General features: G+C 33.8%; 1 protein-coding gene and 1 pseudogene across 1 annotated transcript; one reads left to right on the top strand and one right to left on the bottom strand.

The window, feature by feature from the left end:
* The first annotated feature begins 12,749 nt into the window (after positions 1–12,749).
* On the top strand, positions 12,750–16,056 carry LOC103848094 (annotated as a pseudogene).
* Positions 16,057–17,523: 1,467 nt separating this feature from the next.
* Positions 17,524–18,948, bottom strand: LOC103848092. Its single transcript, XM_033273468.1, has 2 exons — positions 18,326–18,948; positions 17,524–18,247 (listed from the first exon to the last, which is right to left on the bottom strand). Exons 1-2 carry the CDS (start codon positions 18,946–18,948, stop codon positions 17,524–17,526), a joined length of 1,347 nt encoding a protein of 448 aa, XP_033129359.1.
* Between the last annotated feature and the right edge of the window lie 1,490 nt (positions 18,949–20,438).

Genomic DNA, 20,438 nt, shown 5'->3' on the forward strand with positions numbered 1-20,438 from the left:
ATCACATTTTTGTTTATTATTTTATATAATTTATAAATATATAAAAAATTGATCACATTATTACTCTTTCATAGTTTCAATAATTAGTTACGTTAAATAATTATTTCTAATATTATGTAGATTATTTGGAAAGTGGTAATTGAATTACCCTTTCCTTTTAGATATAGTTATAATAAATAAAATTAAAAATCATCGGTCAATCAAATTATAACAATTTGAAGAGTTCATTTATGATCAACAAGTAATAAAAATCACTTATGTGACTTCTCAATCAATATATAGTTGGATTTATATTTTTATAAATAATTTATAACATTATATAAATAATTTTAAAATTCTGATAAAAATTTATTCTGTAAACAATGATAAATAATTTAAAAATCATATTAATAAACATGTTTGGATTTTGTAATATTTAAAATAGTTATTATATAATTATATTCGAATACAATTCATCAAGTAGAGTATAAAAATATTATAATTATATTATATAAAAATTCGTTAATTATATTTTATAGTTTATAAATATTAAAAATAATAAATAAAAAATTATTAATCTTTCTATAATTTTGAGAATTAGTTGCCATAAATTGTTATTTGTAATATTCCTTAGATTATATGGAAAGTGATGTTTAATGTTTTTAGACTTACCTTAAATTTTTAAATCTAATTTAAATAAATAAAAATTAAAAAACAATCGACCAATCAAATTATAACAATATTTTTGAAACTTCACCTATGAGCGACACGTCACCAGACCTCACTAAAGTGACTTCTCTTTTAATATATAGGGGGATTTTTGGTAGATGATATAGTTAACTAATTATGTGATTGTCTTTATGATGTTAGGAGTTTTCAAGGCTCCTAAGACAAATGTTGTAGTATAAATGATTGTCGAACCAGTTCTGAGAGATATCAAAGCACCGAGAATGCAAGTAATCACTTAATCTAAGTGCAACCAATGATTTAGATGGGTTTTTAAACTATGACTAATTAAAAGAAATAACTAAATGATACTTTCTTAACTATTGGAAAAGAGAACTCATTGATATAGGGATTAGACCTCGGGTGATCAAGTTTCGAACTAAAGATGGCAAACTATTAACCTTAAACTTGGACACAATCCTAAACAAACTCTATGTCTAGATGAATGTTCATTTACTAACACAATTCAAACATCAAATGTCTTTGGCTGAATAATATGAAAGCAATCATAACTAGCAAGTCCAATGGCTATCTTAGCACCTCTAACAACAAATGTCTTTAGCAAAGTATGCTAAAAGCTAAGAAGAGTTGTCTCGGGCATTTCCTCGAACACCTTTCGGGTGGGAAATGCCTAAGGATCAACTACTGAGTGGCCAACTCAGAAGATGCATTATGTTCACTCTACTAGCAAGGAAATATGAATGATCTACACTTAAACATCCTAGTTCTAACCTAATCACCCTTAATCTCCCTAACCCATGAATTCAAAAGGTGATTACTCACTAATCTCCATGATTCCTCTTAAAGCCATGTTGGATTTTAGATTAATCATGTAGAGAAACATAGAAAATAGATAAGAACACAGAATTTCAATAATAAACTGATCAATTGATTCAAAGAGATGACTTTCCAAAGGTTTTTGGTGGTTTTTTCTAAGAACAAAGATGATCCTCCTCTTGGTGGCTCTTAGAGTATTAAAACATAGGTTTAGAAAATAAAAACGTGCATAATGAAATGACCAAAAGTCCCTTGAGAAATCACAAGTTCGAGCAAAATTAAAACGCGCAGCGACCTCAGCCCGTCGCTCCGACAAGTCGCTCCAGGCTTCGGGAGCGACCTCGCTGTGTCGCTGCGAGAGGTCGCTCCGGGCTCGTTCTCGCGTCTCCGAGTGATGAAAACGCGAGCGACTTCTCCCTGTCGCTCTGGTAAGGTCGCTCTAGGCTTCGGGAACGACCTCGCTGTGTCGCTGCGAGAGGTCACTCCGGGCTCGTTCTCGCGTCTCCGAGTGATGAAAACGCGAGCGGCTTCTCCCTGTCGCTCTGGTAAGGTCGCTCTGATAGGGAGATCAGAGCGACTTGGTGGTGTCGCTCCGGACTGGTCGCTCCCATGCCTTGCTCGCCCAATGACCACTTTAAACACTTCTTTTGAGCTCCAAACGCACCCAAATGTCTCCAAGAACTCCATGTGGTACTCCAATACCTGATAAAGACTCATGTATGCAAAATGCAACCTAAACATGGCTAAATCCTAATCTATATGATCAAAATGCACATGGGTGAATGGATAAAACAATAGAATTATGCAAGATATCAACTTTATTTGTTAAGAACATTATTTAGTATTTTTATTATGTTATGTAGTAATAGGTGATATGCTAATATATTATGTGTTTGTTTTTTTTAATAGTGTGTTGTTGTGGGTATAATAGTACTTATTAGTGGTGGAGTGAGTTTGTGATGTAATGCATACTGAATTTCAATAATTTTTCATTTAGGCATTTGTTAAATCTAAGTCTATTAGTTTTAGGATAAAAATTAATACTTTTTAAACATGTTTTTTGTTCTCTCCCTATATTTTTACATTGAGTCGTCACCATCTATGCATTTCCTTTACCTTTTCGTTATGTTGTGATTCTCGACATCACCGAAAAAGACTCACATATGTGCTCTTGTTTTTCCTCACTTTTTCTCCTCTTTTTTTCCTTAGATTTCGGCTCATGTTAGGAACTGCATCTCCTTGGGTTGGGTCAGAGTTTAGTCGTCTTTGAAGTTGTTTTCCTCGTCGTTGGCTTACCATCGATAGTCCCTTCTCATCTTAGTTTTCAAGATATAGTTTTTGGTGATCTGACTTCTCTAGCTCGAGGAGGGCTCCACGATTGAATGATTTCGTTTTGTCTACCCTTCCATCTGTGTTCCCTCATCTCGTTGCAGTTTTCATCGCTGCTTGCGTCTCTGTGACTCTCCCTTTTGCCATGTTTGCCACTCCATATTTGGATAGTGTTTTCCTCCGAGTATGCTCTGTAGATTTGGAAGATTGTTTCTAGTCTCAAGTCTGGGCTCTGGTTTCTCATGGGTTGGCTTCCGTTCTCCCTCACTCAGGTTGTTTTTTTCTTCCCTTCCTTCCCTTAGTAAAAGTGTGTGGTATTAGTCTCTTGGAGCTTTGGTCCCTTCTATCCATAGTTTTGTGGTTCTTCACTGGCATAGGCGTCTTGTTTGTGAGGTGATTCTTACCTCTTAGCTGGTGGTTGTGCTTATCGTTCGTTATGTATTTGTCTTCCTGCTTCGTGGTAATTTTGGCCTTTTGTTGATTATTTTTTCTCTAACCCACTTTCTTAGTTCTTTGCATTGGTCATTGATCACACTCCTTTGTGTTCGAGCGATTTCTTTATCTCAAGATTATCTTTCTACATTTTTCTGACTTTTGATTGTTCTGGCCAAGACACTCTATGATAAAGTGGGGTAAGTTAATTTTCGTTCTTGATCGCCTTTGAGCTCTGGACCTTTATTGAGTTAGTGTTACTTTGGTATTTTTTTTTCTATGATTATGGAGGTTTTATGTTTAGATTATGTGTTCTGATTTAGATTGGTTAATATTAAGATAAATATATAGTTGTAAATGAAATAATAGAAAATAGTAAAAATAATAAAATAGTGAAAGTTTATGTTATTTTTAGTTGTGAAAAAATTAAATATTTAAAATACATTTATATTTTTTACTTATTTCTTTATTCGTTTTGCAATTTTTTGAACAATAAAATAGATTATCAAATTTCAAATGATGATAGTTAGTGTGAGAAAGATTCGATAGTGCATAATTAGAAAATAATGAACCAAATTGCAATAATCTAAAAGAAGAAGGATCTAAAATGTAGAAAGACAAAAAAGAGGACACATGTCAACAAACCCAACTTCCACATATCATAAGAAGAGAGAAAAGTCTACTTTATATATATAGATTATAGAAATTTTTCAATATTACAATAAATTTGATATTACTCGCCATTCCAGATCCTTGGGACAGATTGTAAGGAGCTGATCGCCATGATTAAGGAACCTCATGCTTAGTCAAGCTTTGGAGTGGAGTTACAGAGGATAGAGACTCTACAAATATGATTCCCAAAATTCAGGATCACTCATGTTCTACGAGCACATAGTCAGATTCCAGATTTCTTAGCTAAGACTGCTAGATCTTTCCAGAGAGAGCTATGTTTCATTGGTTGTTCTATTCCGGTCCGATTACCCAGACCACCTCAAGTTTGAGTAATAGAATGACCTTTCGTTGTAAAAAAAACAATAAACTTAAAAGATCATTATTTAATATATATCTTAAATTTGTGATAAAAACTAAAATTAACTCTCTTAAATAATTTTAAATGTTTAAGAATAATTTATAAAACATCTATAGAAATTTATAAACTCAACTTCACCTTGTAATTACTAGACCTTAACAATAATCATTACACCATAAACCCAATATCATAGTATTTTTGATTAAATGTATTTTTGAAAAATAGAAACTAACTTAAAATATGTTAAGAAATTTCTCTTATTTATCTTTAAGTTATGTTATCACCACTAAAGAAAATCACTATCAGTGGCGGAACTAGGAATTACTCTAACCGGGGTCGGTATTATTATATATATCTAGTAATGTTAAGAAAAGTGCAAGAATTATATTTTATCCTTAACCAAGGGGTAAAAATCATGGGGGTCAGCTGACCCCCTCCCCTTCAAATAGTTTCGCCACTGATCACTATTAAACCTAAAAATGTTGATTGCATCTTCATTGGATATATGTATATAATAGTAGTGTCTATCGATTTCTGGTACACAAAATCTGAGTTTTCAGAGATACATGAAAATGCAGTCATGGAATAAGAAAATGTATCTATTTCAAAAAAAATTTACATGCTATGCAAACAAAAGGATATAAAAACTAGATAAGAAAGAGACAACAACAATGTCTCAGAAAATGAGACAAACAAGAAGGATCTGTAAATGGTATTTCAAAAAATGAAATAAAAGATGAACCAAGAAGGAACAAAAGATCTCGAAAAGAAAAATATATATTGGTGAAAAAAATTTTATGGCATTTTTAGTAGAAAATGATCCACGAACTTCGGTAGAGCCATATCTTTACCAGACGCTCTGTTTTGGAACGAAGCTGTCAAAAATGAATTTGATTCTATCATGCAAAATTATACATGGTATATAACGAAATTAACCACCAGACTCCAAAGCATTAGTAAGTAGATGGATCTTAAAACAAAAATTAAACCATAATGGAACACCTAGTAAATACAAAGTTAGACTTATAGTTCAAGGATTTTGACAAAAAGAAGGTTTCGACTATTTTGACACTTATTCTCTCGTAATGAGAATAACATCAATAACATCAATAAGGCTGATGATAGCAATTGTTGTACCAAGAGGCCTAGAAATCCATGAAATAGATGTAAAAACTGCATTTCTAAATGGTGATTTAGAAGAGGAAATTTACATGAAAAAATTTGAGGGTTTTGTCATTTTTTGACAGGAAGGAAAAGTATGCCGACTTGTAAAGTTACTTTATGGGCTTAAATAAGCTCTTAAACAATTACACGGAAAATTTGAAAACGAAATGACTTCAAATAGTTTCAAAATTAAGAATGTGATAAATCCATATACTATAAAATACCAAAAATACTTATGTTTTGCTATGTCTATATTTAGATGATATGCTCATTATTGGAAGCAATGAATACAATATCAATCAAACAAATAACATGCTCAAAGGGAAATTTACGATGAAAGATATGGCAGATGATATTCTCTGGATTAAAATCATAAGAATTCAAGTGGAATCATCTTAATCCAATTTCATTATGCTCATGAAAACTAGGAATAGTTCATGGCCATAATGAAGACAATAAAGAGCTAAGTTCTACGAGAAAATGAAGCTGTATTATGCAAGTTATCTCGGTCTACATAAAACACCGGGTGGTTCAAGGCATCATGTTCACCTCCTAGTAAAGTAAACACGACAAATATTAACTACGAGTAGTTCAAAGTTTAAGAAAATCAACAACTCAAACACAATAATTTTTTCGCAAACACTCTCTATAAGCATGTCTGTCTATTCATGATTAGTTTAAGAATCGTAGCTAGAATCTATTGAGTCTCAGTTAGTTGGCATATGTTTAGAGTCATTTATATTCATGTAGAAAATTATTGGACCAATTATTTTTTTAACCCCATTTCTTAAATAAAAATTGGCAAGTTGTGGAAAGAAATGAAATTGGCTTTTAATTAAAAAGCCCAGCACAGCCAAAGTGTCAATTAATGGGATTGTCCCATATGAGAAGTGAAATGTTATTTTGTGTAGTATATATATGCATTCATGTTATCATGGCTTAAACAGTTCAGTAGAAGAGATGGTTTCCCACGTGCTCCGCCGCCCGACCAGCTTGGCGTGGGCCTGGGTTTGGGAGAATGTGGCCCCAGTGGCACTATAATATGTTTTTTTGGACTAAGTTAAGCGTAACGTTTTGGCTCATTTTTTCCAAAAAATAACACGTATTTAAAACAAACGACAAATAATTATCTCGAAAACATCATGCAATTTATTCTCTCACTAGATATTCAAACGATAAGAGAAAGTGAGTGAGTCTTGGGGAATAAGTTTTTCGTAACTTAAAAGCCCCAAGATCTCTGCGAAATTCCCACTAACTAACGCATGTTTTGAAAGAATTATGGGAAGTCGTCCCTCGTCTCCTCTTTAAATATCAGTCTCTCTTCGTTCTTCATTTCACATATTTCCATCGAGAAACCAACAAAAAAATCTCTTATTGTGAATGGTTCGAGAGTGTTTGTAGGGCTGTTCACGAGTGCCGCGTGACATCTTATCCCTTATATATATATTAAAAGATAAGCATTTGCAATAAATGTGTTCACACACACATTAACACGTGTCAGCCCTACAATCATTTTAATTTTAGAATGTTTACATGTCAGCCTCATAGTCATTTAACAATTAATGTGTTAACACACTAATTTTCTTAAATCTATCGCAAACAATTTAATGTGTTAACACACTAATTTTCTTAACTTTATCGCAAACAATTTAATGTGTTAACACAATGATTTTTATAATCAGCTCATAGTTTTCGTAATTTTAACTTTTGTATTAGTGAATTGAAGTTTTCTCTGGACGAGTACTGAATAATATCATTGTTGAGAGAAATAAATTACAAAATCATTAAAATTCACATCAACTAAAATTCCACAATAAAAATGTTTTTAAAAATTGATAGTTTCGCATCTTGCCGAACTTGGCCATGGTTGAGGTTTATGCATACGAAAGCAACAAATAATTGTGGTTGGTTATGAATTAAGGAAACTGAGGTGAAAAACGTCACACACAAAGATGAATCTTTAGTTTAGCCAAGTATTCTTTTTCTTTACAGAGTTTTCATATCAGACCAAGAATTAGAAAAATAATCAGATTGTTAAAAAAAATCAGAAATCATAAAATCTTTAAAAGAAAAGAAAATTCGTAAAATCAATTGAAAAGCAAAAGTCATGTACCGAGTGAAGAGATCACATTATTTTTGACGCAACTGTAATATATTTCACTCGACTGTATCATTTTTATCATATTTACCAAGAACTTTTATAAGAAAGTACACATTATTGGTTATAGACTACGTCAATTTTTTAACATGTCCAACAATATTGACACGACGTCCAACCATTTTTATTGGTATTTTTAAAGTATAGTCCAATAATTATGTATGTAAAATAAGCCTAACATATTAGTTTTACATTTACCAAAAACTTTTATAAGAAAGTACACATTATTGGTTACAGACTACGTCAATTTTTAACATGTCCAACAATATTGACACGATTCCCAACAATTTGTATTGGTATTTTTAAAGTATGATCCAATGATTATGTATGTAAAATAAGCCTAACATATTACTTTTACATTTATTTATTTTTCTTTATATTTGTAGAAGAAAGTAAGTTTTCGTAAAATATTTGGATTCGAAGAACCGAACTTGATTTGAAAGTAATACTAAACACAAACTAAAACTGATTAAGTACTCAAATGAATCTAAAAGTTTTATATCTGGATAACCAGACCCGAATCCGATTCAAACTGCAATATTTTAGAACCGAAAATATCTAAAACACAATTATATACTTAAATATATTAGTTATTTTAAATTTTATATCTATTAGATATTCATTAATATGAAAATATCTAAAATAACAAAATATGTTCAAAATACTGAAAATATATATTTTCCATCTAAATATTTAAATTGAACTATTTTTATGTAACTTTAATTATTTAGTCTTTAATTATTCAAATGTTTATGTTTTATATTATTTTAAATTTTATATCTATTAGATATTCATTAATATGAAAATATCTAAAATAACAAAATATGTTCAAAATACTGAAAATATATATTTTCCATCTAAATATTTAAATTGAACTATTTTTATGTAACTTTAATTATTTAGTCTTTAATTATTCAAATGTTTATGTTTTATATTATTTTTATTTTAGGATTTTGAGGATTAAGTATATTTTGATTTGTTCAAATTACATAATTAAAATAGGTACCCGAACTCGAATCCAAATCGAACATGCAATTATTCGAACCAAATCCAATCAAAATTCGACCCAAATTTTTAAATATCGGAATCATATTTATATTTCTAACTCTAAAAGTCAAAATCTGAATAGATTAACTGAATCCGAACGGATATCTGAATGTCCATATCTTGAAAAAGCTATACGATAAATTTCTTATTACAGCGTAAAATGAATAATATAATCAATTATTTTACCCCGCACACAGCTCGGATTACTACCTAGTTGTGGTTTAATCCGAAACAGTAATTCGTATTAAGAGCTAAAGAAAGATATTTATCTCGACTCAACGATCTGTTTTTCGAAAACGTTTTCATTTCATCTTTTTCGATTCATCGGTTTCCTTAACATCACGTACATATATATATCATTTATGTCAATTTGGTTTTTGGCTTCCTACGCATACAATGTACACAAAATTAACTTCACCAGGAGGTTTAATATTCATGAAACAACGTCTACTCTGACTGCCATTGTCTTCGCAACTGACTTTCCTCGAGATCGGTTCTTGTTTTGGAGCCAAACTAGGGAAGATTCTGTAAAATTCGGACCTTTGACTTGAACTGAACTGGGAAAAGCAGATGCATTTTGCAGTGCAACTTTCAAATTACAACATTTTTGCAACTCGACAAACCTTCCACAGAAAATCAGAGAATATATATGACCTATCTATGTCATTTATCAAAATATACACATTCCTTTATTATTAAAAGAGAAGCAATTTTAAAAAGTAACCTTTAAAGTATAACATATTTACAGGTATGTTATTTGCTGATGTGTCAGCATGAGAGCTCTCCTGAAAGTACTTTTAAATATACCTAATCATATTTAGAGTATTTACTAATAGTGCCATTGGTCTGACTTTATATATAAACTAACAGCGACACTAATAAAGTTGTATATCGTATAGTATTATATACAATATACTAATAATTGATGTGTGCTCTTTCACACCTGATTGGAAACCTATTTTCCATTATCTAACCTGCAGAATAAATTTACGAAGACAAGCTCAAAGAGTTCCATCACTTTTTAACGCACATGTTACATTATATAACCTGCATTATATAACCTGCATTATATAACCTGCAGAAGAATGGTTCAAGAAAATAACTTCAACAAAAACATATAATGGCTATTGAATCACTAATGAACTGGAAATCAAATACAATAGTAAACGACTGTAGAAAAGATAAGTTATGAACTCAGCAAGGACATGAGAATAGCTAGATTTACTTGAATAAAGGTAGGTAATAAAGATGGGTGAGCATATCATTTTACAAGTGTCCTCTATAACAACACAAGCAACGAACTTGCAATATAAGTGATCATAAAGATCTCATGTATTTTCATTATATTATCACACACGTTCTAAACATACATCAAAGTGCAAGTTCAAATAGATGAAATTCATCCCCGATCACTGCAATTTTAAATTTTCATATGGATTGTTGTGTACATTTTTCTCTATTTCCAAGGTCATTTTAGATGCTTCAGAACTGTTTTTCATGGGTGCTTTCAAGTGAATAACTCAAAATTTATTTCCGAAATTTTAATTAAAAACAAAAGCATAAATTACGGTCCTTCTAATACTCGAAGAAAAATTGATAATTGAATAGGAAACTTGGAGCAGACATGAAGGCTATGCAATATTTAAAATCCCGCACTTGATCAATACACAAATTTGTGTTACATGATCTACCTACGAAATTTGGAAACAAAGATAATTTTTCATAAAGACCGAGTATAATCTTTAAATTGAGCTTTCTCATCACGAAAATTTTATAGTAAATGCAATGATCTTCCTTCGAAAATTACGGCAACTAAAATGTCCACTATGAAAATTTATTGGTCCGTTTTTTCCAAATATAGTCCAGTTGTTCAATACTGTTAACTTATTATTAAGACAATCTTTGCTATGAAATTATTTAATTACCCTAACATTTTCAAATTATTGAATTTGGACAGCCAATCCCTTATACAGTTATACATTAATTGAGAACCTTTACAACACTGTTTGTAGCCACGGATCATCAATAGCATGATTTTAAAAATTCTTTTAAAAATTAGCTGGTCTATTTAAAAATATATTATACTGTTATTAAACTAAATATCAAATTGATTAATAGTGTACAGAAGAATATTCTTCTTTATTTCCTTAAATAAAAGTTATGAAATTATTTAATATAATTAACATATATATATGACAATTAATGATTTTGAATAATAAAATTTTGATAACAATTTTTGTATCATTCATCATTTTTGTTTAATTTTATATCATTAAAAAAACTAAATAAATCACATTAATCATATAATAAAAAAAATAGATTTTTGTTTATATGTTATATTTTGATTTTTTTAAAATAAATATAAATAACTAATATTGTTAAAAGTCTCACGTTAAGAAATTTGTGATCAGCGGTTTAACTTTTTTAATTATAACAAGATACAAATGATCATAAAATCATAAGAATAAGAAGTTTCATTTAATAGATATTCAGATTAAATATATATATATATATAAATATTATGAAAATAAAACTATATACCATATAGAATACATAAATATTTTAATTTCAAAATTTTCATTGAAAAAAGTATTGAGACCTAAATATTTTAATTTTAAATTTTTCATTGAATTTTTAAAACGATTATAAATTATTAAAAATCTTACACTAAAATTTTTGTGATTAATGGTTTTATTCTTTTGGTACAACAAATATACAAATTTTAATAAAATTATATGAGTAGAAAGCCTCAATTAATAAATATTCATATTAAAAAACTATATCTTTATGTCAGTGTAATTAAAATTTAATTATATAATATAAAATAACTAAAATGATTATTTTTATTTATTTACCAATTAAAATTAGGGAAAATTTCCAAATGTGACTCACAACTTGATTTATAATGCAAAAATAAACCCAAACTTGAATCAAATGCAAAAGTAACCTAAAAGACTATTGAAATTACAACCGGCCCCTTGTGAACAAACAAAAAAACTGATTTTTTTACGTTTCTATCCTCCGTAAGTCGTCCAGACGACTTACGTGAAAGTCATCTGGACTAGTTCTACTTAAAAATAATTTAAAATTTTTGTAAAAAATATTTTGATAAGTGAAAAATTAAAATCATGTAATTAACATATGTTTTAAGAGATATAAATTAAGATATAACAAAAGTTAATTGTTTTCAACATAGATGAGTGAAAATAGTGAGTCATGATATTCTTTGGTTTAGGTTTTGCCAACATATGCTGTAGTATTGTATGTGTTCTTAGGGTTGGATTTTGGAATGTATAAATGGTTTTTTGAAAACTTTAAAATTTACCTAAGTGTGTTTATTTCTGTGTATAGTAAACACTATTTAAGTATAATTACGGCTTTATAACGTGGTTAGTTAGTTAATTTAGTCAATTTAATTTAGGGGTTAAATTTAGGGTTTGTGACGACTTATAAGTAAGTCGTCTGATGTACAATATTCAACAGACGACTTACTAGTAAGTCGTCCAAACCGGACCGAACCTTTAATTTTATAATGTACTTTTAAACCTAACCGGATTATTTACCGGCCATATATAAGGTGTTTTTTTAATTCACTTTTTCACGAAATTCAGAAAACCTTAACGCCGTTTCTCCCAAATCTCAGATATCCGTTTACCGGCGATTTCGAAGGCGATTTCCGTCGATTCTCTCTAATCAGTCGTTCTCACTGCCGGTTATCTCTCCGCCGTTATCACCGTCGTTCTCACCACCGTTCTCACAGCCGCTTCCTCTATTTAAGATCTGAAAGGAAACCCTAGCGCGCATTCTCTCAGAGGCGTCTCATTGAACTCCGCCGCCAGTAAGTTATATCTCTTACTGTCGAGTGATTGATTGAGGAAAAGATGAACATAAAACGTTGTCTCTATCAATTTATACACTCGTTCTTTTTTTCACGTCTATTTTTGCCGATATATAACCGCTACGTCGAAGGCGACTATATCTTCTCCGAATTTCCAGGTCGGCTTTAAAATGTTCTGTCTTGGAAGACTTGCCAGACGACTTAATTATAAGATGGTTTTCTTTGATTGTTTTGAGATGCTTTGCTTTGAATGTTTTGCAGGCAAAAAAATGGATTTACCAGAACTCCCCCGTAGGATACATACAATAGGGGAAGAGCCCCCCGCAGGGCATAGCATTTCGTATAATACTTGTTGGGCGTTGCATACTGCTTTAAAGAAAGCTCTTCATGATGACGAATATGAACAGCTGAAGGAGTCGAAGTTGGGAGTTTTCATCAAGTTCCAAGAGCTGGGATTTGAGTGGGCTTCAAGGCTGGTTCACTACATGCTCGGTTTCCAGCTGGACATAAAGAAGAAGTATGAGCTGTGGAGTGTCGTTGGTCCAGAACCTGTGAGATTTTCACTGTTAGAGTTTGAAAACCTAGCTGGTCTAAACTGCGAGTACATCGAGGACCTTGAGAGACCTCAATGTGTTGTTACAAGGGAGTTGTCTTCTTTCTGGGGGATGTTGGGAGTTCATGTCGAAGATGGGCCATCTACTGAGGAGATAATAGCAGCATTTGGGAGATGCGAATAGTGGTCTCGGGATGATCACAAGCGGCTCGCGTACCTTGTCATCTTCACTGTATATATTGAAGGGAGATAGTATTCAACCCCTACACAGGTTAGTCTGGCAAGGCTAGTAATGGAGCTAGAACGGTTTGAGAATTATCCATGGGGGAGAGTGTGTTTAAGGTGCTGATGGACTCTGTGAAGGGCAAAGATATTTCGGGTTGTTACACTATTAATGGGGTTGCGCAAGCTCTCCAGGTCTGGGTGTACACAGCTCTGCCGGAATTGGGTGCTACTTATGGTAAACCTCTCCCAAACTATCCGTCTCCACCGATACTGGCTTACAAGGGTGGCAAAGGACGCAGACGCTTTAAAGACGCTGTCCTCGATCAGGTATTTACTTCAATCTGGACGACATCTCAGAAAACTTATAATTAAGTCGTCTGGTAAGTCTTCCAGCTGGAAGACTTAGTAGAAGACTTATAAGTAAGTCGTCTGGAAAGTCTTCTAGCTGGAAGACTTAGTAGAAGACTTATAATTAAGTCGTCTCAAGTCGTCCAGCAGGAAAACTTTCCAGACGACTTTATTATAAGTCGTCTGCGAAGTCTTTTCTTTCCATCTTTCTTAATTCGTCAAATATCTAAGTGCATATCTTCTATTTACTGCAGACTAGAGTGATCAACTTTGTTGAGAAGGACATTGCTGAAATATTTCCAAAATGCGAATTGGATGTTGAGGACACGCCCGCGGAGAACATAATTAAACTCATGTATGTGAAGAAACCGTGGAAGTGGACTCTGGAATGCTGGGAAGTCACCGGTACTAGCGTCAGTACAAAGCCGGCGGTTGTGATTCCAAAAAAGAAAAAAGTAGTGAAGGAAGACAGTGCAAGACCTCTGAAGAAAGCTCGTAAAGAGGCACGTGCAGAGGGTAGTGAAGAGGCACCTGCAGAGTCTAGTGAAGAGGTTCATATGGTGGCTCGTTCAGAGGTGACTATGACTGTTGGTGGGTTGAGCAAAGAGGATATTAAAATCATGTTCAAGGACATAGTTGATGCCATGAGCGAAGGGTTTGGTACGTGCCTTAAGGAGATCAAGTATCTGTCGAAAAGGATGGAAGCTGTGGAGAAGAAGGTTGGTATCACCACAAAACGGAAAGGGACAGGGACATCATCTCAAAACAGAGGGACATGGACATCATCTCAAAACACTACCTCTCCACCTAAAACCACACTCGAACCCGGGGTTAGTAACGAATCTTCTCCCAACAAGAGATTGACTAGACAAAGTCTTAAGAATAAGAACTGAAAAGTTGCATTTGCTTTGTTTCTTGTATGTCAGAACATGTGTGCTTTGTTTATAGTGTATGGATTTTGTATTTTACTTTTGTTTCATGTTTGAAGACACTCATTGGTTATTATTTTTTGAAATGGATCTTTGGTTATTATTGTATAAACCCATCTTGTATATTGCAGAGTGAAAGTGTTAATGGGACGAACGCGGGAAGGAATAGGTTGCCGGAGGATAAAGGGGATAAAGGTCCAGATGTGCCTGCAGATGATAGTTCCTCGAAAGATAAAGCTCCAGAACCGAGCCTTGTTCTATTGGACAAAAATCTGTCCACTGTTTCGGATTTACAGAAGGAGGATGCTAGGAGACTTGCTGCCTCACAGAAATCTCCTTATACGGCAAACCCCACGACCAAAGTGATCATTCCAAACCAAAAGCTTTATCCAGGCTATAATCCTTTTGCACCAATTGACAAGAAGAAGTTTAAGGAGCTCGCGAATTGGTTAAAAACTTGTCTGTAAGTGTTTGCTTTTCCCATAATAGCTTGCTTTAGTCTACAAAAACTGATTGCTTTTCAACATTTTGTGTGTTGCAGTCATTATAGAGCAGCTCAAGATAAAAAACCACGTACAAGTAGAACTTGGTGATATAACACCCTCCAGACGTCTTTAGAGTGGCTGGAGGACTGTGTAAGTCTTCTGCTATGACTTAGATGACTTTCTGATAAGTCTTCTTTGTAGACGACTTACCAATAAGTCGTCTAATAAGTCGTCTACGTAGACGGCTTACCAGACGACTTAATTCGTCAACGAATTACTTGTAAGTCGTTTGTTAAGTTTTCTTTGTAGACGACTTAATTCGTCTGATATCTTCTGACTTGTACCCTATTTTATATGTAGCATATTGATGATTGGATTAATGTGCTGAGGAAGAGGTACCACGCTAACCCACAACATTTCAGGAGCGAGAGAATGTGCTTCGCTGATCATCTCTTTGCTCAGCAATGGAGATTCAACTTCAAGGATTTTAAGGACTCGGAGCCCGATCAGAACGGTTTAGGAAGAAGACTCCCTGGTGGGGCATGGAACTATTATTCAGGCTCTATACCATCATTTTGCCAATCGAACAAGGTTTGGGGAACGGATATTGATGATATCTATGCGCCAGTGAACTATAAAGGCAATCATTGGATTGCTATGTGGATATCGATCCCTAAGAGGCACATAGTCGTCTTTTACAGCATTTGTTCCAGTATCTCCCCAGAAGAACTCGATGTAGTAATGGAACCTTTTCTCCACATGGTCCCTTATCTGCTTGTTGAGTGTTCTTCCTCAGACGAACAACGTGCCCAATACAGCCTGGAGCCATTCACATTTGAGAGACCGGACAATATACCTCTGGCCCGAGCTGGTGATTGTGGCGTGTACACTCTAAAGTACATTGAATGTCTTTGCTAAGGCCAACGGGAAGACTATGAGGGATAAGATGGCGGTGGATATATTTCAAGAGCTTCCTGACGCGCATGAGTTCGTAAAAAAGGACAATGATGCCAACCTGGGTGCGTATGAGGGGTGATAAACAGGCTACGTTATATTATTTTGTATGATAGATTAGGCTGATGTGTGTATTTGAACTTGATTTTTATTTTGTAACCTATTTTCTGCTCAGAAGACTTACAGTTAAGTCATCTGGAATGTTGGACGACTTAACTATAAGTAGTCTGGAAAGTCTTCTGTGCAGTGACCTTTTGTAACCTTTCGGATAATATAAAGGGCAATTTGACAAAGAAGTAGACACAAATAAGTTCATAACACAAGTTTTTAATACATAGACTAAGAAGTAGACACAAATAAGTTCATAACACAAGTTTTTAATACATAGACTAAGAAGTAGACACAAATAAGTTCATAACACAAGTTTTTAATACATAGACTAAACACTGGATGACCTCCTGGATGACTTAATTGAAGGTCTTCTGAAAAAAAAAAACTCTGGACGACTTACGTGAAGGTCTTCTGGACGACTTACTTGAAGGTCTTCTGGAAGACTAAACACAAGACAGCTAACTTGAAGGTCTTCTGGAAGAAAAAACCCTGGATGACTAACTGGACGACCTTCCAGACGACTTACGTGAAGGTATTCTGAAAGACTAAGCACTGGACGACTAACTTGAAGGTCTTCTGGAAGGAAACACCCTGAACGACTAACTGGACGACCTTCTGGAAGACTTACGTGAAGGTCTTCTGGAAGACTAGACACTGGACAACTAACTTGAAGGTCTTCTGGAAGAAAAAACCCTGGACGACTAACTGGACGACCTTATGGACGACTTACTTGAAAGTCGTCCACGTCATTCCTTACATTGTGGTTTCGTATGGCCAGTTTCCTTGCATTTTGAGCATCTATAAACCATGTGTTGCTTCCGGGGTTTGCGTGCTCTCATCCTGGATAGCTCCAACCAAGATTGCCATCTTGATTTCTTCTTTTCTTTCTGGACCACGCTTTACCTCCGGAGGAAAGCATGTGCGTTCCTCAACTTGTTGTCCAGCACAAGGATATATATTCTCTGAGTATCCTGCAAACAGAAAATCCTTTGAGTACACTGGACATACAAGTGTGGAGATATGCAAACCAACATATGTTCCAGCAGCTATAGTATGAGAGCAATGTATTTTCTCCACTGCATAGGCACCACAATCACACTTTCCATGTTCCAAATCAACCACACAGTCCATTTTGCCACCTTTCACAAAGAATCGCCATCCATCAATTGGTTGTACCATCATCGTATCCGCTATCTCCGATCGAACAGCAAGCAAGTATTCAACCTCGACTATGTTGAGTTGGGAGACTCAAAGCATCTTCTCTACTTTTCCAAAACCACTTTCCTAGCTTCTCCCTTATGAACTCCAACAAGAACTGAACCGGAAATCCTCTAGCTTTCTTCAGAGCGGAATTAATAGATTCAGCGATGTTGCTTGTCTTTATGTTGTACATGTCCCCCTGACAATAAACCCTTGACCATAGTCTGACGTCGGCATTCTACAAATACGTTGCAAGGTCCGGGTTTGCACTCTGTATCTCAGCCATGTACCGGTTAAAATCTGAAACCATATGAGCATAAGCAGCACCTTTCACCAAGTACAAGAGATGCTTCCCTTTATACTTTTTGACAATGTTATCTTGAAGGTAATAATAACATATTCCTCGGGTTGCCCAAGGAAACACCTTATCACACGCACTTTTAATGGCCGCGTGCCGGTCGGAGACTATCACTAGAGGCTGCTCATCAGATACACAACTAGCCAATTTTGTGAAAAACCATTCCCAAGAAGGTTCATCTTCAGCATCTACGATCCCAAAAGCCAATGGAAATATCTGAAAATTCCCATCTTGTGCGGCTGCAACTAACATAACACCTCCATACTTCCCACTTAGGTGAGTCCCATCCACCACAATGACCCTTCTCTGATACTTAAAACCTTTGATAGAAGCTCCAAAAGCGAGAAATATATACTTAAATCTATTGATAGAATCAAGTTCTATAGCCGTGATAGAATCGGGATTTGCTAAGGAGATTTGCTCGAAATATGATGGCAGACGCGAATACCCATCTTCTGCTGATCCTCTCACTAATGTTTGTGCATATAAAAGTACTCTATATGAAGTGGTGTAATCAAGCGTCATGCCAAACATGTTCTTCATAGCATCAGTGATATGCTGCGAATTCAACCCATCAATGATTCCAACACGATCAATGAAAAGCCTACCAACATACTTTGTAGTATAGTGTCTCCGCTAAGCGAGTCGGTCTCGCACTGAGCATGTATGTTTTTCCACATACTTTGTTACCCAAAACGTGTTTGTCCCATGTTTCACACTCGCTCTGACCTTCCATTGACAACCACTAACCGGACATGTTGTCACAAGGAGAGTTTTCGTTGACTTGTATATTGTGAAGGAGAACTTAAACCTTACTGCTGTCAACCGCAGCTCTGAAAGCAGTGCATCCTTGCTAACAAAACTCTGGTTGACATAGATACTGTTACCATTCGATCTTCCTCCTTCAATCTTTTTGATATCTTCAAAACACATATCATCATATTCCTCATCCTCATCTTCAACCTTTTCATAAACACTGTAATCCTCACCATTCTCGTCCGCTTCAGCAACAGTAAAGATACCAGTATCCTCTTCCCCATCATCCTCCTCCCCATCGTCCTCCTCCCCATCGTCCTCCTCCCCATCATGATTTTTATCTTCAACCAAATCATCATCATCATCTTCAAAACATTCACCAGCTTCATCAGCTTCATCATCTTCTTCCCTGAACTCTGAAACCGTTTCCTCCTTGCTACGGCTTGATACACAAAGCCGTACTCCATGCGTTTTGGTTATCTCGAGAAAGTTTCTAACTTGTCTATCACTTGTAACATGAATAGGAGGGGTGTCTGAAGCCGGCATCATTTCTGCTGGTAATGAGTAGGTTATCTCCACAGATTATGTGCTCATGTCCAGGTTGAAATCTTCTTGAGCCATTGCAAGAAGTTCAGCATGTGTCGAACCTTCCCCCAAAAAATGATTCTCGCTCCTTTGACATTATCAACCACAAAATCCCAACGGAAATCTTTCAAAAACCATTCTCCATACACTGCATGTAACTGACGCATCATCTACAAAAAATCAAAATAAAACACATTAGTAAACACATTAATAAAACACATTACTAATTATACGCAGACGACATACCAGTAAGTCGTCTGGAAGACTTACCAGTAAATCGTCCAAACAGGTCATTTTTACAATTGAATTTTAAATAGGACGACTTACTTGTAAGTCGTCCAGCTTTGTTTGTTAAAAAAAAACATTTAGACGACTTACAGGTAAAGCCGTAGAGGATAAACGGGTTAGTTTTGCATTTGACCCAATTGTATCAGATATTTGATTTTTCCTGGATGACTTACCAGTAAGTCGTCTCTAGGTAAACAAAATTTTCAATATTTTATTAAAGCTAGACGACTTATTTGTAAGTCTTTTCAGGTTAGTTTGCAATTCGAAAAAGAAACTTAAACATTTAACTTTACCCAGACGACTTACCTGAAAGTCGTCCAGGTAGACGACGTACGAAAAAGTCATAACAAGTGAGAAAGAGAGAGTGTAAATCGATTTTAGGTGCTTTAAAAGTTTCAAATTGGTTGTTCATGGTGGTTGGAGTATTGATGGTAATGTCAATCTTGTAAATACTTGAAGATGATGAGGTTGAGAGAGTAAAAAAGCCATTTTTGGAAAAAAAAAATTAATGGCATTTTCGTAAATAATGTGAACATGTGGGGTGAATAGATCAGAACAAAAATAAAAAAAAAAGAAGGAGAGATTAGTTTTGTGTTTGACTTTATGTTTTGAGTCAAATCTGCAAAAAACCCTAAAAATTATTGTAAATAAACAAGAGGGATTGTTCCAATTTAATTATATACATATTAGTTCACAATTATTCAATATACTAGGTGTTTTACCCGCACATGCAGACATAATTATTTTATAGTTATTTATTAATAAATGTACTAATAAATTTAAAGATCAATAATTTTAAGTCAAAAAATAAATTTTTAATATTTTTATGAATCATTCAATTTCTTAAATTTTAAATTTTAAATTTTATTAATTTAAAGACATTATTTGTATAACAATGTCAATATTTTATTATTTTAAAATATGTTATTATCTTTAAACAATTTCTTACATTAATTTATAATCAATTGTCTAATTAAATAAATAAATATATAACTGCTATTATAAAGGGATATTATTAGACCAAATTCTTGAAATTACCAAAACCTACAAAATCTCAAAATAAATTGAAAGCAAAAAAAAAAATTAAACCTAATCCAACTCTACATATTATATTAATCAAAGTAAATAATAACAAACACTCAAAGAGACTGACCATGTTGACAAAT

This window comes from Brassica rapa, chromosome A06 (genome assembly GCF_000309985.2).
Source record: "Brassica rapa cultivar Chiifu-401-42 chromosome A06, CAAS_Brap_v3.01, whole genome shotgun sequence".
NCBI classification, from domain to species: domain Eukaryota; kingdom Viridiplantae; phylum Streptophyta; class Magnoliopsida; order Brassicales; family Brassicaceae; genus Brassica; species Brassica rapa.

Bases quoted from the DNA above. Each gene is read 5' to 3' on its own strand.
- LOC103848092 (XM_033273468.1), bottom strand. From the start codon at position 18,948: ATGATGCCGGCTTCAGACACCCCTCCTATTCATGTTACAAGTGATAGA. The intron at 18,248-18,325 runs GTATGTGGAAAA...GTATGTTGGTAG, and splicing joins AACACGTTTTGGGTAACAAA to GCTTTTCATTGATCGTGTTG.